The sequence below is a fragment of the Suncus etruscus genome, chromosome 6 (genome assembly GCF_024139225.1).
Source record: "Suncus etruscus isolate mSunEtr1 chromosome 6, mSunEtr1.pri.cur, whole genome shotgun sequence".
Lineage (NCBI taxonomy): Eukaryota > Metazoa > Chordata > Mammalia > Eulipotyphla > Soricidae > Suncus > Suncus etruscus.
Window position 1 is genome coordinate 30,855,097 of NC_064853.1, and position 25,556 is coordinate 30,880,652.

A 25,556-nucleotide genomic window follows, 5' to 3' on the forward strand; every position below is an offset into this window, starting at 1 on the left:
TGGTCAGTAGTTCTATGGGTAGTGAGAGGGAGAGGGTACAAAAGCAAAAAACAATTAAACAAATCATGAATGGGGAATAGTGAGAGCATGCTGTCTGAACAGATGTCAAGAAGGAAGGCAAAGGACAGGAGCACGGCAAAAGTAGATAGCAGTAGACTGGGTGGTAGGCATTCCTTTCACCATACTTAGGTGAGTTTCTTGAGGTACAGGTGGATTCCATTCTTTGAATTCAGTACAAGCTTGGATTTGGGAATGGGGACTCTGGAAGAGTCAGGAGCCAGTTCAAAGCGAAGCAAAGTCAGTGCCACAGCCACCTTCATCTCATTCATGGCAAACTGCTTCCCAATGCAGTTTCTGTGAGAGGGAATAACCATGTGATAAGGGACCTCAGAGCTACTTCTGAACAGTCAGGCATCAGGCCTGACTTTCTGGGACCTGCAACCAGGGCCTCCAAGTTCTCTGGTTCTCCCTTGCCCTTCCCTGGCAGCCACATGGAAGTGGCTAGTGGAAGCCTAAAGGAAAGACATCATAGGTATAAATTTCCTCAGAATTTCTTGGGAGCTACTTGTAAGACTCCCAGGGTAATTCCAACACACCCAACATCACTGATCTCTGATGAGTGGGCACGGGCCACCTGAGGCTCTGGGCAGAGTGAATCATCATGATGGACAAAAGCAATTAACTAGAGGCTAATCTGAGAAAGGGAACTGCCAAAATACATGGGGTCAGTTCTGCTGCTGCCATGCTGCTTTGCCTGTTCAATGGTCATTGTAAAAAAAATCACTGGGCCAACTCAGGGGCACATACACATAAGAGGTCACCTGTATGTGAGTGCAGTCAGTAATGTTCCTCCCCACCAACTCTGAAAAGCTCACCTGAAGCCCCCAGAGAAGGGCAGAAAAGCATGGCTGTGCCGAGAAGCACCTGGTGCAAACCGGGAAGGATCAAACACCTGCAAAGGAGCACAGTAACAGACAAGTGGGGTCAGGACATCTGCAGTCTAGGTGGGACCAGCCCTAACAGAAGAGAGAAGGAGTGAGGGTAAGGAGACCTTGGCCAGCCCACTGCCCTAAATCATACCTCTGGGTCAGGCCACACGTTTGGGTTATGGTGAAGGCCATAAAAGGAGAGAAACACCGAGACACCTATGGGCAGGGAGGAGAGAGAAGGCTGAGTATATCCCCTATAACAGGGTCCCAGTCCCCAACCTGTAGTGTGCATGTTCCCTGGAGTGCCATGTGTCTGTTATCTTGTCGTATTTCTCCCTGGAAGATCCTATGTAAAACGGGGAGTGGGGCGAGGTGGTCTGGTAAATCGCCTGTGCTCAGATCAGGAGAAGACCAGGACCAGGAGAGGAAAGCAAGCCTTTCTTTTGAAAAACTCAAGCAACATTCACTTTTCCAATTATTCCCTGAGACCTTGGGGACCAAGCATTAATTCACTTTTTCCTCAGAAGAGCCTCCAAGAAGGACAAATCTTCATTCAGATGAGGCTGCTGAGCTCAGGAGAGGCTGAGAAACTCGCCACTGAACACACAGCTAGTTTGGCATTGAGGGGAAGCAGCCCAGAGAGACTGGGCTCTTGGACCATGCAGCAAATTCCTGTTCCCTCCCTGCCTTGGGGACCAGGAGAAAAGAACCACATGCCAGATCAGGAAAAGGCTAGTTTGATTTATTTGGTGCAGACCTATATTGAATGTGATTACCAGCTCTGTGCTTGTGTTGAACACTCAGGGCTGTGTTCAGAGGATCATGTGGTATCAGAGTTTGAACTCAGGTTATCCTCATGTGAAGCCAAAAAGCTAACCCCTATCTGGTTTTAGAAATTTGTCTACATCTTAATATTTTCTTTTATTTCTTTTTTTAAGTTTTATGATTACTTTATTTAAGCACTATAGTTACAAAGTTGTTCATGGAGTGAGTGAGAAATGGCTGCATGTGGGGGTTTCCAGGCAGAGTGCTGATTGCTCTACCTGCAGAGTCTCCACCCGGCTGTGCTTCTTCTGAGGAAACTGAGCACCTAAAGGGAGCCCTGTCCTACTCTTCTCTGTTTTTCCTGAACTCTGGAAGCTCTCCTCAGAGCCCTGGGAAGCGAACCCCCAAAAAACTACATTCGGAAGCTACCCAGCGAGCCAGTGAGTGAGTAAAAAATGGCTGGATGTGGGGGTTTTCAGGCAGAGTGCTGATTGCTCTACCTGCAGAGTCTCCACCCAGCTGTGCTTCTTCTGAGGAAACTGAGCACCTGAAGGGAGCCCTGTCCTACCCTTCTCTGTCTTTCCTGAACTCTGGAAGCTCTCCTCAGAGCCCTGGGAAGCGAACCCCAAAGAAACTACATTTGGAAGCTACCCAGCGAGCCAGGGAGTGAGTAAGAAATGGCTGGATGTGGGGGTTTCCAGGCAGAGTGCTGATTGCTCTACCTGCAGAGTTTCCACCCGGCTGTGCTTCTTCTGAGGAAACTGAGCACCTGAAGGGAGCCCTGTCCTACTCTTCTCTGTCTTTCCTGAACTCTGGAAGCTCTCCTCAGAGCCCTGGGAAGCGAACCCCAAAGAAACTACATTCGGAAGCTACCCAGCGAGCCAGTGAGTGAGTAAGAAATGGCTGGATGTGGGGGTTTTCAGGCAGAGTGCTGATTGCTCTACCTGCAGAGTCTCCACCTGGCTGTGCTTCTTCTGAGGAAACTGAGCACCTGAAGGGAGCCCTGTCCCACCCTTCTCTGTCTTTCCTGAACTCTGGAAGCTCTCCTCAGAGACCTGGGAAGTGAACCCCAAAGAAACTACATTTGGAAGCTACCCAGCGAGCCAGAAACTGAACACCTGAAGGGAGCCCTGTCCTACTCTTCTCTGTCTTTCCTGAACTCTGGAAGCTCTCCTCAGAGACCTGGGAAGTGAACCCCAAAGAAACTACATTTGGAAGCTACCCAGCAAGCCAGAAACTGAACACCTGAAGGGAGCCCTGTCCTACTCTTCTCTGTCTTTCCTGAACTCTGGAAGCTCTCCTCAGAGCCCTGGGAAGCGAACCCCAAAGAAACTACATTCGGAAGCTACCCAGCGAGCCAGTGACTCTCCTCAGAGTCCTGGGAAGTGAACACCAAAAATACAGCATTCTGAAGCTGCCCAGCGAGCAAGTGAAAACTACGCCTGACCAGTGGGGCCCGACTGTGAAAAACTGTGAGTGCTGCCTGTGTGTGTCTCTCTGCTATCCTGTTGCGTGAATCTCCTGAGAATGGGCTGAAAAGAGGCTCCAGAAGGCACTTAGCTCCACTTCGCTATGCAGCTGTGCGCTCTTTCTAAAAAAAGAACACTATCACAAGAAGAAAAAAAACCACACTAAGAACTGTGCTGGATCACAGAAGCAAGAATTTCTCTCCAGACTGTCTACTCTGCTGCGTGCTCAGGCCTAAGATTTGATCCTGTGTGAGGCTTCATCCACGGAGGACTCCCCTAACTTGGAGGCAAGTCGGCCCATCCAGAAAGGGCGGAGCCAGAGAAGAGTGTTGCCTGCATCATATAACCAATGAATACCACCACAACACGTAGAAAAACCCACAATACAAGTGTGACAATGGGGAAACAATGCAGGCCAGCATCAGACATAGAGAATGAAGATGACAATTCTGATGACCAGTTAACGACCAACCAACTAACCAATCTCTCAGATAAGGACTTTAGAGTAGCAATATGGAATATGCTCAAAGAACTCAAAGAAACCATGAATAGAGTAGAACAGAACACTAATAAGAACCAAGAAAATATGAAGACAGAAATCACAAAAGTCCAAACTGAAATAACATGTCAACTAACAGGCCTGAAAAAATCAGTAAACGAAGTGAATGACAAAATGGATAAGCTCTGGGACAGGGTATCAGAAGCTGAGAATAGACTTGGTGCTGTGGAAGATGAGATACATAACAATTCCATACAGCAGGAGAGATTAGACAAAAAACTTAAAGCAAATGAGCAGACAATGGAAAAATTAGTCAAAGAATGGGAACAGATGAAAATAGAGGTCTATGATAAGATCAACAGAAACAACTTAAGAATCATTGGAGTCCCAGAGACCCAGGAAGAAAATTTCCAGGAAGAATCAACGGTCAAGAACATCATTAAAGAGAAACTTCCAGAGCTAAAGAATATATGTGATCAAATCCTGCATGCACAAAGAGTACCAACCAAGAGACCCCAGAAAAACCACCCCAAGACACATCCTAGTCACAATGACAAATCCCACAGATAGAGACAGAATTCTGAAAACAGCAAGATCAAAAGGGGAAATTACATTCAAGCAAGCATCCTTGAGATTTACAGCAGACCAGTCACCAGAAACACTCAATGCCAGAAAGCAGTGGTGGGATATTGTGACAAGACTGAATGAAATGAATGCTTCACCTAGAATACTGTACCCAGCAAAACTCACTTTCCGGTTTGACGGAAGAATACATGGTTTCACAGACAAAATCAGCTCAGAAACTTTACAGACTCAAAACCAGTCTTAAGAGAAAAACTGAAAGACCTAATTTAAAACAAGACTAACCAAAAGACACACCAAATTTCGATATAAAGATGGCATTAAATCCCAGGACAATTCTTTTTCTCAACGTCAATGGACTAAATGCACCAGTTAAGAGACACAGAGTGGCTAAATGGATCAAAAAACTCAATCCAACCTTCTGCTGCCTACAAGAAATGCACCTGAATAGTCAGAACAAACATAGACTCAAAATAAAAGGCTGGAGAAAAGTTATCCAAGCAAACAACACCCATAAAAAAGCTGGAGTGGCCATACTAATATCAGATAATGCAAACTTTATACTCAGGAAGGTTGTAAGGAACAAAGATGGACATTTTATATTAATCAAGGGGTATGTAGAGCAGGAAGAAATAACTCTCGTAAACATATATGCACCAAATGAGGGGCCAGCAAAATATTTAAAACAACTGTTGACAAATCTGAAAAACAATATCAATAACAACACAATAATTGTGGGGGACCTCAACACTGCTTTGTCAACACTGGATAGGTCAACCAGACTGAAACCCAACAAGAATATACTAGACCTGAGGAGAGAAATGGAAGAAAGAGGCCTAGTGGATATATATAGGACACTCCATTCCCAGAAACCTGGATACACATTCTTCTCCAATGTACATGGGACATTCTCCAGGATAGACTACATGCTGGCACATAAAACATACCTCCATAAGATCAAGAGGATAGAAATTTTGCAGACTACCTTCGCTGACCACAAGGCTCTGAAATTATTTGTGAATTCCAAAGGGACTCAGAAGAAAAACTTTAACACCTGGAAGTAAAACAGCCTCATGCTCAATAACCAGTGGGTCCGAGATGAGATCAAGAAGGAAATCAAAAGGTTCCTGGAAACAAATGACAATAAAGACACAAACTATCAGAACTTATGGGACACAGCAAAAGCAGTACTGAGAGGAAAATTTATAGCTTTGCAAGCACACATCAGGAAGGAAGAAGGGGCTTACCTGAGTAGCTTAATGACACAGCTAATAGAACTAGAAAGTGCTCAACAAAAGGACCCAAAAATAGGAAGACAGAAGGAAATAACAAAGCTGAGAGCAGAAATCAACGAAGTGGAAACCCAAAAAACAATCCGAAAGATCAACGAAAGCAGAAGTTGGTTCTTCGAAAAAATAAACAAGATTGATAGACCACTGGCAAACCTAACAAAGAAAGAGAGAGAGAGAGAGAAACTTGATAACTCGTATTAGGAATGAAAAAGGAGAGATCACTACTGATATGACTGAGATTCAAAGGGTAACCAGAAACTACTTTGAAAAACTCTATGCCACTAAAAATAAGAACCTTGAAGAAATGGATAAATTCTTGAACTCTTATAATCTTCCACGGTTGAAGGAAGAGGATGTAGCATATATAAACACCCCCATCACCATTGATGAAATAAAAATGGTAATCAAAAGTCTGCCGAAAAACAAAAGCCCAGGCCCAGATGGATTCACTAATGAATTCTTTCAAACTTTCCAAGAGGAACTACTACCAATCCTGGCAAGACTCTTTCATAAAATTGAACAAACGGAAACACTCCCAAACAGCTTTTATGAAGCCAACATCACCCTAATACCTAAACCAGACAGAGATGCTACGAAAAAAGAAAATTACAGACCAATATGTCTGATGAATGCAGATGCAAAGATCCTCAACAAAATCCTGGCAAATAGGATTCAATACCTCATTAAGAAGATCATCCACTACGATCAAGTAGGTTTCATCCCAGGAATGCAAGGATGGTTTAACATCCGTAAGTCTATCAACATAATACACAACATCAACAACAAGAAAAATAAAAACCACATGATTATATCAATAGATGCAGAGAAAGCATTTGACAAGGTCCAACACCCATTTTGATCAAAACTCTCAGCAAGATGGGAATGGAAGGAACCTTTCTCAATAAAGTTAAGGCCATCTACCACAAGCCAGTGGCAAATATTATCCTCAATGGAGAAAAACTAAAAGCCTTCCCTCTAAATTCTGGCACAAGACAGGACTGTCCTCTCTCACCACTCCTATTCAACATAGCACTGGAAGTACTTGCTATAGCGATTAGGCAAGAAAAAGATATCAAGGGAATCCAGATAGGAAAGGAAGAAGTCAAGCTCTCACTGTTTGCAGATGACATGATGCTCTACTTAGAAAACCCTAAAGACTCTACCAAAAAGCTTCTAGAAACAATAGATTCATATAGCAAGGTGGCAGGCTACAAAATTAACACACAAAAATCAATGGCCTTTCTATACACCAACAGTAATAAGGAAGAAATGGACATTAAGAAAACAACCCCATTCATAATAGTGCCACAAAAACTCAAATATCTTGGAATCAACTTGACTAAAAATGTGAAGAACCTATACAAAGAAAACTATAAATGTCTGCTCCAAGAAATAAGAGAGGACACACGGAAATGGAAACACATACCCTGCTCATGGATTGGCAGGATTAACATAATCAAAATGGCAATACTCCCCAAGGCATTATACAGATTCAACGCTATCCCTCTAAAGATACCTATGACATTCTTCAAAGAAGTGGATCAGGCACTTTTGAAATTTGTTTGGAACAATAAACACCCTAGAATAGCTAAAGCAATCATTGGGAAAAAGAATATGGGAGGAATTACTTTCCCCAACTTTAAACTTTACTACAAAGCAATAGTTATCAAAACAGCATGGTATTGGAATAAGGACAGACCCTTAGATCAGTGGAATAGGCTTGAATACTCAGAAAATGTTCCCCAGACATACAATCAACTAATTTTTGATAAAGGAGCAGGAAATCCTAAATGGAGCAAGGAAAGCCTCTTCAACAAGTGGTGTTGGCACACTAGCCACTTGCAAAAAATTGAACTTAGACCCCCAGCTAACATCATGTACGAAGGTAAAATCCAAATGGATTAAAGACCTCGATATCAGACCCCAAACCATAAGATATATAGAACAACACATAGGCAACTCTCCAGGACATTGAGACTACAGGCATCTTCAAGGAGGAAACTGCACTCTCCAAGCAAGTGAAAACAGAGATTAACAGATGGGAATATATTAAGTTGAGAAGCTTCTGCACCTCAAAGAAAATAGTGCCCAGGATACAAGAGCCACCCACTGAGTGGGAGAATCTATTCACCCAATACCCATCAGATAAGGGGCTAATCTCCAAAATATACAAGGCACTGACAGAAATTTACAAGAAAAAAACATCTAATCCCATCAAAAAATGGGGAGAAGAAATGAACAGACACTTTGACAAAGAAGAAATACGCATGGCCAAAAGACACATGAAGAAATGCTCCACATCACTAATCATCAGGGAGATGCAAATCAAAACAACAATGAGATACCACCTCACACCCCAGAGAATGGCACACATCACAAAGAATGAGAACAAACAGTGCTGGCGGGGATGTAGAGAGAAAGGAACCCTTATCCCCTGCTGGTGGGAATGCCGTCTAGTACAACCTTTATGGAAAGCAATATGGAGATTCCTCCAAAAAGTGGAAATCGAGCTCCCATACGACCCAGCTATACCACTCCTAGGAATATACCCTAAGAACACAAAAATACAGTACAAAAATCCCTTCCTTACACCTATATTCATTGCAGCACTATTTACCATAGCAAGACTCTGGAAACAACCAAGATGCCCTTCAACAGACGAATGGCTAAAGAAACTGTGGTACATATACACAATGGAATATTATGCAGCTGTCAGGAGAGATGAAGTCATGAAATTTTCCTATACATGGATGTACACAGAATCTATTATGCTGAGTGAAATAAGTCAGAGAGAGAGAGAAAACGCAGAATGATCTCACTCATCTATGGGTTTTAAGAAAAATGAAAGACATTCTTGCAATAATAAATTTCAGACACAAAAGAGAAAAGAGCTGGAAGTTCCAGCTCACCTCAGGAAGCTCACCACAAAGAGTGATGAGTTTAGTTAGAGAAATAACTACATTTTGAACTGTCCTAATATTGAGAATGTATGAGGGAAATGTAGAGCCTGTTTAGAGTACAGGCGGGGGTTGGGTGGGGAGGAGGGAGATTTGGGACTTGGGTGATGGGAATGTTGCACTGGTGATGGGTGGTGTTCCTTTTATGACTGAAACCCAAACACAATCATGTATGTAATCAAGATGTTTAAATAAAAATATATATATTTAAATAAAAAAAAACAAAGTTGTTCATGATTAAATTTCTATTATAGAATATACACCCTTCACCAGTGCACTTCTCCTACCTTCAATGTCCCCAGTTTCTCTCCCACATGCCACCTACCCCACCTCCCACCTGCCTCTGGGAAAATCATTTTACTTCCCCTTTCCTTTTTAACACTGTGCTTTGACTACTATTAATTAAGGGGTACCATGCATATCATTTTATCCCATTTCACACCCAATTCTTGTCCAGAGTGATCAATTCTAACTATCATTGCCATAAAGGACCCTTCTCTACCCTAACTGCACTCATTGCTCTTTGTGGCAAGCTTCCTACCATCGACTGGTCCTCCTGCCTTCATCTCAATTGTCTTTGGATATTATTACCATATTATCTTTTATATTTCTTATATCCCACCAGTCAGTGATATTATTCTCTGCCTATCCATCTCCCTGACTTATTTCACTCAGCATAAAAATCTCTATATCCATCCATGTGTTACCAAATTTCATGACTTCGTTTTTCTTAACAGCTGTGTAGATGTACCATGGTTTCTTTATCCAGTCATCTGTTCTTTGGACTCTTGGGTTGTTTTCTAATTTTGGTTACTGTAAATAGTTCCACAATGAACATAGAAGAGCAGTGGGCTTTTCTGTATTGTGTTCCTAGGGTGGCATTGCTGGATCATATGGAAGCTTGGTTTCTATTTTTTAAGGAATATCCATATTGTTTGGAAATGGTTTTAAAGTTGAATTGTGAGACCACACTTAGAGGCAGGATCTTGTTGACTAAATTTTTGTGGGATAAGTACTTTGGTAGTGTTTTATAGACTTATCCTAACTATAGAGGTTTTTTTGGTGGTGGGTGGGTGGGTCATTATGACAGTGCTCAAGAACTATTCTGGCTCTGTTCTCAGGCCTCACTCCTATAGAGGCTTAGGAAATGATACATAATGTGAGGGATCAAACCCTAACCCTAACTCTAACCTTGTGCAAGGCAAGTGCCCTATCAACTGTATTTTTGGTTCCAGAAGTACTTATTTTTATTATTGTTTTTGTTTTGTTTTTTTGGGTCACACCTATTTCATGCTCAGGGGTTACTCCTGGCTAAGCATTCGGAAATTGCCCCTGGCTTGGGGGGACTATATGGGATGCCAAGGGATCGAACCACAGTCCTTCCATGGCTAGCACTTGCAAGGCAGACACCTTACTTCTAGCGCCACCTCACCGGCCCCTAGTTTCAGAAGTATTTATTCTTGAGGTGAAGCACCTCAAAGTGTCCAGGGCTGTCTTTGGCTCTGTGGCCTGCTCTTCTTTCAATAAACAGCAGCTTAGTGAGCATGCCAGGTATAGGCTTACCTTTGGGTAGGGAGCGCCCATCAGGGAAGGTGACTGGTGTGCTGAGCTCTCTGCTCACATTGGGCACTGGTGGGTACATTCGCATTGCCTCCTTGATGCACATAGTGGTGTAGGGCATCTTGTCCATGTGGTCCCTGAATAGAGGCCCATTCTGAGGGTGAGTAGAGCTGCTCAGGCTCCTCTCCTGATAAGCCAGGGATCCCCCATGATTGGCACTCACCAGGTGATGGAGGTGCCATCTCCCAGAAGGCTTTGCAACTCTTCCCTGCACAGCTGCTGGTGCTCAGGGTTCAAGGCCAGAGCATAGAGGATCCAGGAGATGCCGCTGGCTGTGGTGTCATGACCCTCAAACATGAAAGTGTCCACTTCTGCTCGCAGGTCCTTGTCCGATAGGCTGCTCCCCTTCTCTGTCTGCAGACATGAGAGAGAGAGAGAGACAGAGACAGAGACAGAGAGAAAGAGAGAGACAGAGAGAGTCAACATCATCCTTTGGGCATGTGGGCACAGCTGCTGTCCCCTCCACCATCATTTCATCATGATTATCCTCTTTCACACTTACCTCTCTTCACACTCAGCCTGGAATACTCACTCCTCCCTTCACACTTATTCCTTTCATACTTATACCCTTCTTATTCAACCCCTCCACACTCATTCCTCCACACACACTTTGGCAAAGAGCAGGATGTCCAGGAAATCCAGGTGTCTCTTTTTCTTGATCTTTTCTAGCTCGCCCTCATTCTGCAGTTGCATCTTTCTCTGCTGGATCACGTGGTCTGTCAAGATAGAATGTTCAGACACATAAATTTCCATATTAGTTTCCATAATAGCCCCAGTTACCTATCCTTCAAGAGTCTGCGTAGAGTGGACCAGAAGGAAGGTCGGAGGGAGTGTACACAGTAATCAAGAACTCCATGATGCTTGCTCAGGTCTCCCCACAGTGCTGAATCCAGGGACATTGCTAAGCTTTCCAAGGAGATAAGGAGACACTTGTAATACTCTCTTAGGTCAGCACTTTACAACCTCACATCCCCTTCCCTTAGTGGCCTGCAAGGTTCCAGCTGTACTGGGGACATCATTGTGTTCCCTTAGATATGGCTGATGACAAAGGGGAGCATTTCAGATATGGAGTCTCACCTGTGTGCTTGTGGGCAACCTCACAAGCCTGGGAGTTACTGTGGCCTTTGGAGGACAGGCGGTAGATGACATCATTCTGGTGGAAGGCGTTCCTCACCCGGGAATAGTAGAAGCTCTTCAGTCTCTCGATTGCCTGTGTGTAGGACTGGGACTTCCTGCAGGGATATGGGACAGAGTTATGGGAGAGGATTCTGAGATTGGAGTGGGGATCTGGATGTAGGCTTTTACAGGCAATAGGGAGACACTGATTTTTCTGTCTGTGCTGAAGAACCTAAATTTTATACAAAATTTGAGCAGCCAGGGATCAGAATCAGGAACTAGAGTTGGGCTGTGGTCCTTGTCCCTGACCAAGACTCCTGAGAACCCCTCTGTTTGTGCTGGTTCATATACAAACTGTTCTGCTGTTCTCAAAGGTAGGTCCCAGAGCTGGGCAGAGCAGGTCCCAATCGGTGAGGCCACTAACCTGTCAGTCTGCATGCTATTGTGATGGCTGAAGGCACACTTCATGATAGTGTCCAGTGTCATCAAGGAGATGGATTTAATGATCTCAATGGCGTCACTTCCGTGAAACTTAGCCCATTTGTCCTGTAGGAGGGAAATAGCTTTTGTGCCTCGGAAGGTCTCGATTGACAGACTATGTCTTTCCTGTCCCCAAAGATTATGATGGCTCTTTTCTATTTTTTCTAAAGCAGGTAAATTTTGGTAAAATATGTGCATATTATATGGTCTTGGTAACGTGATAATTATTTACTAAAAATGTCTATCAAATTATTCTACTTTTTACAATTTTCTTTGAAGTCTAAGAACAAGTTATTGTGGTCTAGAGAAACTAATATGGTATAGTTGGTATGAAATGATGACAAACGTTTGGCCTTGGGTTATATAACTAAGAAGCCAAGTAAGGTGGGCAGTGATTCCTGGGGAAAAATAGTGAGGTGAATTGGATATAACTTATGGACATTGATTAAGGATCTTGAGCATTTTTGTGGTGCTAAGATGAGGTAACTCTGTTCATTAAACCATAAGCATTAAACAAAGGATAAAATTAGAATATTTATATTTAAAATTTTATTTGAAAAAGAACACAAGTGATGATAATAATTTCTTTCTCTTTTGGAGACCAATAACTTTGGTTGATTGGAGGTCAAAAGGAACATTTTTCTGACCTGTAAGCTTGATGAAGGAACAAGTTAAGTGAGCCCAGATCTCTGGAGAAAAGAAAGCTATGGATTCATTTCCTTTTTTCATTTATTGTAAGTTGATCTGGTACATAAGAATTGATAATTGCTGTGAAGAGTTGTAACTCAAGGTGGCTCTAAGATACACACTGAGGTGCTTCAAGGCCCTCCATGGAGGATGCTGTGCCTTGAAGAAGCTTTAGGCTCAGCCAGAGCCCCATGCAAAACATCCTATGATGGCGCAACCATCCAGTGAAGGTGGCCACATTCAGGCCAGTTCAGGACAATATGTCTAGAGGTCCAGAGACATGTGTCAAGTCAAAGATGAGGAGGGGCAGGAAAAAGGCCATTTTCTTCATGATGACCTTTGCAGGTGAAGAACCATATGTGTCTCCAAGTTGGTGCCTGAGTTATTTCCTAATTCATTCAATTTAGGGAATGACCAACCCACATGGGCTTGGTTTTCTGCATGGATGTGTCTAAGACATGTCTAAGGGAAATGTAAGGTACTATGTGTGAGAGTAAACTCTGAACTGTGGTTGAAGGTGAGCAGGTGAGAGAAGGACAGACTTACCAGCATCATTTGCACAGAGTCAGCTGCAATTCCCACATAGGGCTTGAGGATGTCATAGTGGAAGGCTGGAGTCAGCATGCGCCGGTGCTGGAACCAGTTCTGGCCATTCAATAGGAGCAAACCGTACCCTGGAACAGATAGGTGTGTGCACATGGATAGAAGAGATGTGATTATAAGGACTAGGGGCACTTTGGACAGAATTAAGGGTGTTCCAAGAAGGCACATGATGTGTACTTGCAAGGAGACCAACAATTTTCAGAAATATAAATTTTCTCAAATTCTGGTTCTATGATGTAATGATGATATATGAGGGATAAAGGCTCAAATGATATTGTGTATCAGGTCAGACAAGAACTTGAACGAAAATTGGTCCAATAATGTTGGAGAGGATTGAGGGTGACGTGGAAAAACTTAACTTGGAGGAGGCTAAAATACCTTAAAAGTGTGAGGGTTTTATTAGAAGATGGAAATGAGGTTTGATTTAGAAAAATGGGTGCTGTCAAGGTATGTAACATCTGCTGTTCTCTTGATTCAGAGGGAGTTCTAGCACCTGACTAGCAAAAGGACTGTATTTCTGAATGTTAGATGTAATTACCAATCCAGGGAGCCAAGAATCTGTAGGGAATAGTAGACTTTGGATCTGAAAAGTAAGGAAGAACATTATAAGTTACCTAAGGCACAAACAAAGCAGGAGTTCCAGCCAGAGTTGGGGTTCAGACTAGAGGTTTGTGAACTCCCAATGACTGTCTTAGGCTACACTCACAACTCCTAATGCTCCTGCCATGGTTCCTATAGTGCCTGGAACTCAAACTCCAATTTAACATCAGAACACTCCGGACAAGAGGTGACTCAGAAAAAGCATATCCTTTCCTCAACTCCCTCCCCCCCCCGCAAAAAAGACACGAGGTTGTGGTTTTCATATAATTTGTGGAGGCTTCCCATCATGACTAATTATTTCCTAAGTTTTAGATCAAGGTTTCTAATTTATATAGTAAATGGTTAAACAAGAAAGAAAGAAAATAGTAAATAGCCACTCAAATTGTATGTCATTTAAGTAAATATTGTTGGCTTATGCAAGACTGGGAGGATGTTTATAGAAGGTTCAAGCTCTATTTACTGAACTCTACTTTTGCCTTGTTATCCAGTGTATGAACACACATGATTTTGCTGGTCACTCTTGTCTGTGCTCTGGGCTATTTCTTTTAATCTCAGGGTTTATAAGGTGCAGGATCAAACCAAAAGCAGCAACATTCTTGTCAACACTAACCCCTGTATTGTCTCTTTAACCCCATGTAGGAAGATCTGCATCAGTTTTGAAAGGGAATTTGCTCTCTCTCACCTGATCGTCCCAGAATCACCTTCATGTAGTCAGGGTCATAGATCATAATCTGGACTCTTGTGCCCCAGAGCCAGCGAGGAGAGGCACACGGAAACTTCTCTACCCTTTTCACTATCTGTGACAGCTCTTCCACTTCTGGGAACTGTCAAAGATAAACCAAAGAAAAATGTATAGTTATTTGTAGCTGGAGACAGAATAGTGAAATGGAACACAAAAGAGATAGTTTTGGATCGATCAGCAGAACTTAATAGTTCAACTGCTTCTTTATGACTCTGGTCAACACTTGATGGTTGTTCAAGGCATATTGAGTCTTCTCGTTGGGGACAAAACTAGGTAGATATTTACCTTAGGAACTGATTTATTGTTAGCAAACTTTTGGAAGTCATGACTACAGCATTTGCAAGAACAATTTGACCCTTTAAGTCAACTGGGAAGCAATTTTTGTCAAATTCTATGTTTGCTTAGAAATAAAATAGATAATTTGAAAAATATTTAAATGTGCAATTACTTTTGTTCTACCATTCTGTTTATTGTCTGTTTGCAATACTATCAAGCATACATCTAAGTACTTGATAACAGAGAACTGTATAGGGTAGATAGAAAATAGACAAACAAGTCTTTGTAAGCCTTACCTCTTGGTACATGGCCTCAGTCCAGGCCCTGCCAATTCTTAAGAAACGTTTATTCCCCTCCTAATTGCCAGGAATGTAAATTAAGGGTATGCTTCAGAGTCAGTTTGGGGAATGAGAACCCTTTTAAAGTTTAAAGTTTAGAGACAGAAGTTCTTGTCTTTGGGACATGGGCTTCAGTTTCTCTTCAGCAGTTGTAGATTTGATTTAAATCCCTTGTAAATTTGCATTTGGGAATATAGCATTTGAGGGTACAGTGAAGATGAATTTTCAGATCTTTTAACTAGAATAAAATGACCCATTTCCTTAGGCCATAGAGCCTAAGTTTCAGTGCCTAGTGCATGAGGCCAGCAACTGTGCAGACCAGAACCAGAGCAGCCGAACACAGAGCTGTGCTCTTCACCAAGTTCCTCACCCATGCCTGCAAGATTAATCCTGATCTTACAACCTGTGTTTTCTTATGTACTCAGGATATAGGAAACAGAATGTCTGTCTAAAACAAATCCTTGACACTTTTGAATTCTTTAGTTAGCTTATCACTGTTTTTTATATTAGAGAATATCCACAATTTAGATCCACACTTCTATAAGTGCATACTAGTTAAAGTGTTTACTTATTGCTTATTTAGATTCCAGAGCTGGTCTTGCTCAGAGATCACTTCTAGTGGTGATTGGAGGGGAGGGGCATATGTGATGCTGAATGTTAAATCAGGGCCAACCATGTCCTATGCAATCACCTTAACCCCTGTAATATCTCCAGCCGTAAGTGATAACCTTCATGGAAATTTTTCCTCAAATGAGAGCAGCACATAAGCTGGCTCCACCCAGACAAAATGGAGAGCAATTACTTAGAACTATCTGCAGGGTTTAGGGGTCATTTTTAGCAGTGCACAGGTGAAATTTGGGGTGCCAAGAATTGAATTGGGGTTGGCCAATGGAAAGCAAGATCTTTCGCTCCTTGACTATCCTTACTGATTCTGAAAAGATGAATTATTTTTATCCACACAGCAGTGATTATCTCCAATAACATGGTTCACCTGAATGCTGTGATCTCAATGAAGTTAGCAAATCCATTAAACCCAGAAGCTGTCATGACAACTTCTGGCTTGCATTCAGTTGCTCAGAAGCACAAAAAAACTGCTGGACTGATGACTGGCATTTGAAGTCAAGGGCAGTTGTGGGAAGCTAAATCAACTCACTTGATGGAATCTGATGCTGGTTCTGAGTTCACAGAGTCTGAATAGAGTTGGGTTAGCAATGTGATGCAGTGGTAAATGGCATGCTCTGCATATATGACACCAGCTCAATTCCCAAAAACACACACATAATGAAAATAATACACACCGAAATAAAAACAGGGAGTCATGCTAAGTGACTCATCAGAAGAAGAAAGACAAATGGTGTGGTAGAGAGAAGCAAAGCAGGACAGGTGTAGCCATAAACAAGCAAGTCCTTGGACTCAGTTCACAGAATTTAGGGTGGGGGAGTGTATTTGTTTCAAATACAGAGTCTGGTGAATGAAACCTGGGAGGTAAACTATTATACCGTGTAATCAAATATTAGTTCTTCTCATCCAGGCAATCCTGGTGCCCTATCACTCATGTGTAGTCATAGTTTGGACAAAGATAAAGAAAATACATCAATCCTTAGTACCATCAAACAGGACTAGTTGGTGCCCTGGCCTCTTAAAGTTCTGTTTCTGTCACATGATACACTGGGAACTCCACAATAAGCAGTGACTGGTTCGATCTGGTAAAGGTAGAGGATGAATTGAGTGACTGATCAGGGAAGCATCTAGAAGCTTTGTTTTGTGGAAACAGCTGAGGTTGTCCAGCAGGAGACTAAGGAAGGCACAGCTGTTGCATGTACAGTACAAAGCTACTAGTCTAATCCAAGACGAAGAGTCCAGTGGACTTTAAGGCACTAGCCCATTTCCTGGAAGGAGGAAGCTCTCTAGACTGGAGTGATGAGACCTGAGAGGTAAGATGGCTTTCTCTCTGAAACCCTGTTTGAAACTTTCCCAATAGTTCACTGACTGCCATCTTCTGAATCCACGCCTGGCCATCCTCTAACCCTCCCTGCTCCTTCTTACCTCCTTGGAGTGCCCAAAGAACCAGTGGGAGGGGGGTGATGGAAACTGCTGGACAGCTTTGAGCAGCCATTGCCTGTGCAGGTAGAGCTGGACAGCCTTGATCAGCAGCAGCACCATGCCAAGCAGAGATACCACTTGCAGGAACCCAGAAATACTGACCAGGGGTCTGGTGATGCTCAGCACAGAGACACCCATGATGCCTTGACTGTTGACTGACTGAGTCAGCCTGACTCTCCCTAACTGTCTCCGGCCACTCAGCCCATTTTAGTCTCATGGCAAGGTGACCACACCTACCTTGGGGAGGCTGGCAAAGGTAAGTGTGTCTAATTCTCAGAACTGGGAACTGAGGCCAAGAGGGGGAACTAGAGACGGGCCTCAGGGACAACGGTGAAACACTTTGGTTTTGGGCATGGTACAGTGCAAGGGAAGTATAAACAGCAATGTTGGTTCTGTTGCAAATTGCTATACTCAGCAACAAAACTGGAAGATCTAGTTGAGAAAAGTGTGGGGAAGCTTTTCTAGTTATAGTAATAAGGTCTACACTCTCCTGACCCTTCTCCATGTTACTCAGCAGCTATTCCTTAAAACTCACTGTATGCTCCCCGTTCTTCTAGGTGCTGATAATAGCTATAAGCAAAAACAATCATGAATCCTGAATTTAAGAAATTCAGTCTCACAGACCAAAAATCTTGTAGGCATGTGTGGTTTTATTATTACCTGCTTTTCAGGATGAGATGTTATCTAAGAAGAAAGGAAAATAGTCATTGATATTCCCAAGTAGAGAAATATTACCAAATTATTTTAATTTCTATTAAAAACAATTATACAGGGGCTGGAGAGATCACACAACTGGTAGGGCATTTTCACACAGCTGATCAGGGTTCAATCTCTGGCATCCCATGTGGTCCCCTGAGCCTGCCAAGAGTGATTTCTGAGTGCAGAGAGCCCTAAGCACTGCTGGGTATGGCCCCAAAACCAAGAGTAAAACAAAGCAATAAAAATAATACTACTACTAAAGCTAATTTGCTTGCAAAATACACCTAGTTTCAATAAACTTGACCTATCTATGACTTATGGGATTGTATCAAGAATAATGATCAAACAGATTTTCAACTTTCAATCAGCTTTGCTAAAAAATTCTCATAAACGTTTTAAGTTGAGCTCTTCAGAGTCTCAGGACATAGAAGTCATGTTGAGTTCTGACAGCCTAACTTTATGATACCTATAGATCAGGCTATTGCTTTTCTTTTTTTTTTTTTTTTTTTTTTGGTTTTTGGGCCACACCCAGTAACGCTCAGGGGTTACTCCTGGCTATGTGCTCAGAAGTTGCTCCTGGCTTGGGGGACCATATGGGACACCGGGGGATCGAACCGCGGTCCGTCCAAGGTTAGCGCAGGCAAGGCAGGCACCTTACCTTTAGCGCCACCGCCCGGCCCCTATTGCTTTTCTTCTTGTTTCCCCAAATATCTTGGGGTTTTCTTGGGAACTTCTTTACTCAACTGTTAAGGCTATTTGAAATCCTCTCAGAAAGATATCAGGCCAAAGTTTCTAAGAGTGTTTAATGTTTTAAAGTAAAGCCTAGTTCCCTTAGGCTGTTTGTCCATATTGTAGCTGATGAACATCTCTCACATTAAGACACATCAGTTAGAGTCTTAGTTACATAATCACTTTTCTAATTATGGTCTTTAAAGCAGGCTCCCTAACAAGATATGATTAAAGAATCTCTTTTGTCTAACTGTTTTTGTCTAAATATTTTTAACCACTCAAACTTCCAGGAAGTTTCCACACATCATCCACATTTGAACAAATTTTGAATAAACTAGACATGAGAGGAAACACATTTAAGAAGCTTTTATCAATGAAGCAGGATTTAAGTGAGATTCAATGACTTGCTCAGTTCTTATTGAAAGAAGTAAATGCAGACACAAGTCATATCAGAACCAAAAATAGACATGCACAATGAAAAATGAGTACTATCAAGCTGAATAAGGTCAGAAGGAAATGAGCCAAGTGTGACCACGTCCATCTGATCCATCTGAGTAACCCTGAGGTTCCCTGAGTAACAAGTACCACTTGAAGGACACACACACACACACACACACACACACATATTCATGTACATGCATATGTACACTAAAGTCAATTTTTAAAAAAGCAGACAATGGACCAAATAAGTTTAGGAGTAGCAACATGTTCTCAAATCCTCACTTTAACCTCTGATCTGGTTGGCCAAGAATCACATGTGGAGCCCTCAAGACTCCTGAACACCTCTTGGAGAACCCCTCCCCTTCAAAAAAATCCTCAAAATCTAGAATGTTCTAACATTATATTACTTTTGGATATTAGTTTTAATGTTATGTACTACAAAGCTATGCAAATTTCCTTGTCAATCACTTTATAATTATGTTATGTTTATTATTGTGACCATCATTTTAATAAAGTCCAGAGTGCTAACCATTACAGGATGAAATGATTTTTTAATAATCAGAATAAGGCTTTAAGTAATCTAAGAGTTCCATGTTCAGTTCTGTACTGAATCCTGGCATTCCATATAGTCCCCTGAGCCTACCAGGAACAGTTTGGAACCATCTAGGTAAGATGGGGTTTCCTGAGCGCCGCCAGGTGTGACCCAAAAACAAACAAAAAAACATCTTATTTAGATGGTTCCAAACTGCCTAAGGAGATGAAAAATAAAGGTTGCTAGTCTCAACACAGTCAGGTGAGTATATACTAGGGTATGTAGCCCCTGATGAGCACCAATAAAATGATGCCAGGAGAAGGATAAATACAGAATGATACCACCTATATGTCGTATTTAGAATAATGGCAAGAAGAAATCCAATGCTTTAAATAAGATATATAGGCTCCAGAGTATAGCAAAGAGAAGGAAAGGAATTGAGTGGAGGAAGAGAAACACAAATATTGAAAGAATGGAGGACAGGGACCAAAAGGTCTTAGGAGCATTGTTGGTATTAAGAAAGAACAGAACTAAATATCCAAGCCAGAATGAACAACAATGAAATCATGAGACCCAACTTTAATAATCAAAACTTAAATGGGTCTGTTATTCTGGCAGGCTGGGTATCAGGGGATGGTGGTATGGGATGCACTTGGGGAGAATTGGTGGAAAAGGGTTGACTCTGGAGGTATTTTTAGCCCTGAAACATTGTATTTCTAAATCCCAACCATGAATAACTTTGTAAATTACAATGGTTTCAATAAAAAATTAATAAAGTAAAAAGAAGGTTGCCCTTGGCAGACCCAGAAACTGAGGATTGTTTGAGAACCTTGAGGCATTAACCCAGATATGTAGTTATTGTAGGCTAAGTCTCACTGTGATGCCTTGGTATGACTTAAAAACTCAAGTTGGACCAAGGAGATAGATGGATTAGGTAGAGCACATGATTTGCATGTAGAAGATCTGGGTTTTACTCATAGCACTGCATGGTTTCTCAAGCACTGCTGGAAGCACCCTCTAAGTACTGAGTCTGAAGTAGTCCACTCCCATCCGCAGTAATGCTTGATGTGGCCCCAAAATTTAAATAAACAAGCACACAATCTAACAATCCTGGTGAAAGTTCCACCAAAACAAATTTTTAAAGAGCCTTCCTTTTGTGACTATTTTCTATTCTTGCTGCACTTATGCAAATAACAAGCAAAGTTTATTAACAATAATTCTATTCACAAACAAATATCACTATAATTATCTGTGGTAGAAATGGAAGTGACAATAGAGAGAAAAATAATTTCAAGGGGCAGGAGCTAGTACAGCTGTACTAGTACACATGTGCTTGTACACATGTCTAGAATGTACTAAACCTAATTCTATACCCAGCACTACATAGACTCCAGTGTATTACTGTGATGTAGCCCTAGAGGTCCCTATCCATCCTAGATGTGACCTAAGAACCTCCAGAGCATTGGCAAGTGGTCCTAGAGGTCCCCAGCACTGCAGTGTCAGAGCAGCACCATCTTGGACCCTAGCACTGAATTAATAATCATCTGGCTGACTGGTTCCCAGAGCCACTAAGAATCCTTTGGAAGGTCCACAAATATGTTTCAGTGAACATCTGAATATTAATTCTAGTTCTTTAATCATTTTTGAGGATTTTATTTTTTATCCTATAACCCAAACTGGATCCTGTATTCTCCTAGAGTCTCCAATATCTGAATAAGACTTTCCAAACTAGAGACTGGAGAGATGGCACATGCCTAAGGCACTTTACTTTGCACAGAGAAACCCCAGTTCTATTCATAGCACTGCAAATAGTCACCCAATCTTCTCCAAACTAATGTTTTCACCTTATATCCCATTCTTGTCACTTGTAATTATTGAAAATAAAAGCTGTCACTTTTTGCACAAATTTAACATTAATTTAAGAAAATTAATTAATTAAATTTAATTTATTTAAGAAAAATCATTACATAAATATTTGCATTTGGACTATGCAGCCATAAAAAGAAAATAAAATCTTGAAGCCTGCTACAACCTGGTTGGAACTGGATGGAGGATTTCATATTACGCAAATAAGTCAGAGGGAGAAGGACAAATATTGAATGTTCTCATTTATCTGTACAATACCAAGTAATAAGGGAATTGAAGGTACCAAGGGATGGCAAGTCTTTGTCTTATCCTGAACTATATAAATAAGAATACCAAGAAAGGGGGGATAATGGAGGTGGGTAACAAGGATCCAAACTGGAGATAACATAAAGGCATTGGTCAAGGATCTTGGACTTTTCAGTGATTCATCAAATCCAAAGGTTTCAACACACCTGTAAACATGTGGGCCAAACAATAAGAATATTTTAAAAGTAAGTTTTCTATGGAGCAGTTTGCTAGGTAGAGAGAGGGAAGAAACCTTAGGTCATTGGAGGAGGGACACTGACAGTTTTGGTAAGTTTGGAGCCAGAATATGGAATACATAAAACTCCCTTATCAATAATAGTTTTGTAAATCACAATGCCTAAATATTTTTAAAAGAGCAAGAAATTACCACTGCAGATTGAGTATCAACAATCTTCATATCTATTATTATTATTATATGAGCCACACACATCCAAACTACAAACCAGGAGAATCTGCTAATGCTCATAGCCACCCCCACTGCACCAGCAGATGTGTACTTCTAGAAACTTCAGCTGACTGTGCTCAGAATCTGAAACTGAGATTATAGTCTATTCCAATCATAAACCATTACTTTTCATTTGTTTCCATAGAAATATCTTGTATTAAATGCTTGGCTGCTTTCACCAAAGTCCTAAACCCAGCATCACTACCCAAAAATGTGTCTTGTTGTTGGGTGTTTTTTGTTTTTTTAACTTGACTCATCTCTTTTTCAGGAAAAAGACAGGTTTGGTTACTTGAAGCAATCTATTCTATAACTTTAGGTCTTGGTATAATCCCTTCTTCCATGTGGTCCCCTAAGTATCTCCAGAAGCAAACCCCAAGCACAGAACCAGGAGTATCTCCTAAGCAACCCAAAACCAAAACCAATAAGAAAACTGTTCTACTCTCTGGCTATCTAAAATATTGAAAACTGAGTGCAGTCTAGGTTATTACTCAGAATTAGGGGTTTTACCAGAAATAACCTAGCTATATGAAGGCAAATAACTTTCACATTATGTAAGCGTCTGTTTTTCCTTTGATGGAAGTAGGTTAAAGAGAAAAGGAAAGGATATGCTGCCAGATATTAGACTTGGAGGAAGTCACAAAGTTAAACCCCGATCAGTTCCTCTTCAGCATAGAAAGTTACCCTCCCAACCCTCCAGAGTGGCCGTTAGGCCACACCTGTGACTGTCTGATCTGTCTGCCTGAAAATCAATCCCTGTCACTCTGAGTCTCAGAATCTAGGTTGAGATGAGATTTGTCTTTGATGTCCAGAAAGAGATATTGAGTAACTTGAACTGGAACTGATGTTATCAGGGTAATTCCCAGTGATATTAGAAGAGTAGGAGATTTCATGATCTCAGATAAACCTCTTCACCTTATAAACTCCTTTACTAGAGATAAACCCCTGCTAGGGAGGCAACAGTCAGACTATACCTGAGTTCTGCATAATCTCCATGACCTGGCATCATGTTTGGGAATTGTGGCTCTCAGAAAAAAGGTAAGATCATGTTCTTTTCAGACATAAGAATGAAAAGAATTGGCCTGATGTATCCCCCTTCACCAGGGTCCAGAATCTTGTCTTCATTGTAGTGTTAATAATAATAATACTAATAATAATAAAGACAAAGTACATAAAAAGCAAAAGAATTTATTGAAATAGTAGCATTGTCCTAGAAGTGGTTGCAGGCACCCTCAAGGGAGAGTCTTGCATTGAGTGTTGGGAGAGAGGTTTTTTCGTTTTTGCTATTGGGAAATTGTTGTTATTCTTGTTGTTTTGGTTTTGGGATCTCATCCAGTGGTGCTCAGGGGTTACACATGGCTCTGTACTCAGGAATTACTCTTAGCAGTGTTTTGGGGATCATATGGGACGCTGAGGATCGAACCAAGGTTAGCTATATGAAAGACAAATGCCCTCCTCTACTATTGCTTTGGCCCCTGGGAGAGAGTTTTTCAGGATTAAGCTAAGGGGAGAGATAGACAGAAAGGTTTGGGTGTGATTGGCAGGATTTAAGTGGTGCTACCCATGCCTCTGAGAACAGTGTGCTTGCTCATTCACCGTATATATAATTGGCACCCCATTATGTAGCTAGAAGACATCTTTTTAATTTTATTGATTGGGTGACTCAATCAGGAGTCACTCATGGCAGGCTCAGGGGACCATTATGCAAGGCAAACACCCTACCTCTGTGCTATCTCTCCAGCTCCTAGAAGACATCTAAATGTCTACATATATGGGACAAGGAAAACTATTCTCCAGGCTCTGATCTTGACATCTGTTCCAGTAACTGACTAGAATAGTTTTCAGTTTTTTCTTTGTCTAGTAGTTGGTAATCTCAAGGCTGCCTTCTCAATACTCAGGGCCTTTCTTTCTTCAGGCATATGAAATAGCCCCTTCTATTTCTTAGAACATGTTTCCACACTGCCTTTTGCTACTATGGGGTGAAAAGATGAACGGATGAGGAGAGCAGCTATCTACTCCAATGCAGGGGCTTTAGCTCCTCCAATGCAGGTGTGTTCCCTCATCTCCCAGGTCATGGACTGGGAAGCTGTCCCAGAGCTACTGGGAGGAGCCCAGGTGGACAAATGTTTTGGGTGCTTTCAGACTCCAAGCACCTGGCAATGGGATGATCCACTGTAGTGCCCTCCCATAGTGGGACACGTGCTGAGGAAGGTTTCTTCAGGTTACTCATAGGTCCCTCTCCTATATCACTTTGGCCGTTGTTCATTTTGAGATTCTGATGCTATTGACAGGCTGCCCACTGTTGTACCAGCACTGTCTGCCTCACTGAAGGCTGCTTTTCTCACCAACTGAGTCTGTAGCTGGATCTTCCTCCCACACTCTGGCCCCAGCCACAGCTCTGTGGCAGCTCTGCACAGAGAAGTGGGAGAGTCTGACCAGGCATGAACAGGGAGCATCCCACACAGGAAGTTTGATAGGTCCCGGGATATTAGAAAGCACAGAACATTGGAACTGAGCACTTTGGGCAACCAGCAATGGGCACAGGGATTCCACAAGGGAATGTAGAAAGTGATCAGGAGGAGACCACTCTGGCTTTCAGCAATGGGAATGGTGCAAGCTGCATTCTCACTCATACATTCCCCTCCTGACATACCCACTGCATTCCTGTACAGCTACTGCTGCTTAAAGCACACACACACACACACACACACACACACACACACACACACACACACACGCTTTCCTTTCTCCACACAAATGAACACATAGTCTAGAATCAAATTACCCTCAGATTACCCATTGACATATGACCCCAGAGAATCATGTACAGAGCCCAGACTCAAGAACCTCAGAGGCCAGACTCATCAGGCTTCTGTTCAAGCTCCTCCCTCAGCAGCATCCTTGCAGGTTTCTCCACCACAGTCTTGAAGGGAAATAATCCAGCCTCATGGGTCAAAGATAGTCATTATTTCTGGGTTCATCTCAGTAATAGCTGTCAAAATGGTGTCTACTCTGGTGCAGAGAAAGGAATAGAGCAGAGAGGTGATGACCTGAGATACTTCCTGCCCAGGGTCTCTGTGACCCAGTCTCAGAGGATAAGCAAGTCTGGATCCTGGCAGGAGTAAGCAGGTGCCTGTGCCAACCTTACAGGGCTGAGACTACTGAGAGAGAGAAAGTGTGAGCAGCATAAATACCATGTCTCCATCCAGATGGAAGATCACAATAGAGTCCTTCCTGAGTTAGGGGCAGGATTTCTCTTTCCCAGACCTCTCAGACTCTAGTGCTCTTCTTCCCATGCCTTTCTAATCTATAAATTAGAACCCATGAGAGGCCAGATCTTAAACCCAGAGATATATGTGCTCTTACCCCATTAGTTAGCAGAGAAGGATTTCATTCTCATCAAGTAACCCTATATGGAGGCCTCTCCAAAAGTCCTCTGACATTCTTTCTGATTCAGGCACCTCATCTCCATTGTTCCTGGAA

The 25,556-nt window shown here is 42.1% G+C and overlaps 1 protein-coding gene across 1 annotated transcript; it reads right to left on the bottom strand.

Annotated features, from left to right (window-relative positions):
• Positions 1-871: 871 nt before the first annotated feature.
• Positions 872-17,196, bottom strand: LOC126011427 (cytochrome P450 4A11-like). The gene is made up of 11 exons (XM_049775199.1): positions 17,002-17,196; positions 14,282-14,423; positions 13,538-13,582; positions 12,943-13,070; positions 11,654-11,775; positions 11,191-11,345; positions 10,723-10,829; positions 10,277-10,467; positions 10,057-10,190; positions 1,081-1,145; positions 872-952 (listed from the first exon to the last, which is right to left on the bottom strand). Exons 1-11 carry the CDS (start codon positions 17,194-17,196, stop codon positions 872-874), a joined length of 1,365 nt encoding a protein of 454 aa, XP_049631156.1.
• Between the last annotated feature and the right edge of the window lie 8,360 nt (positions 17,197-25,556).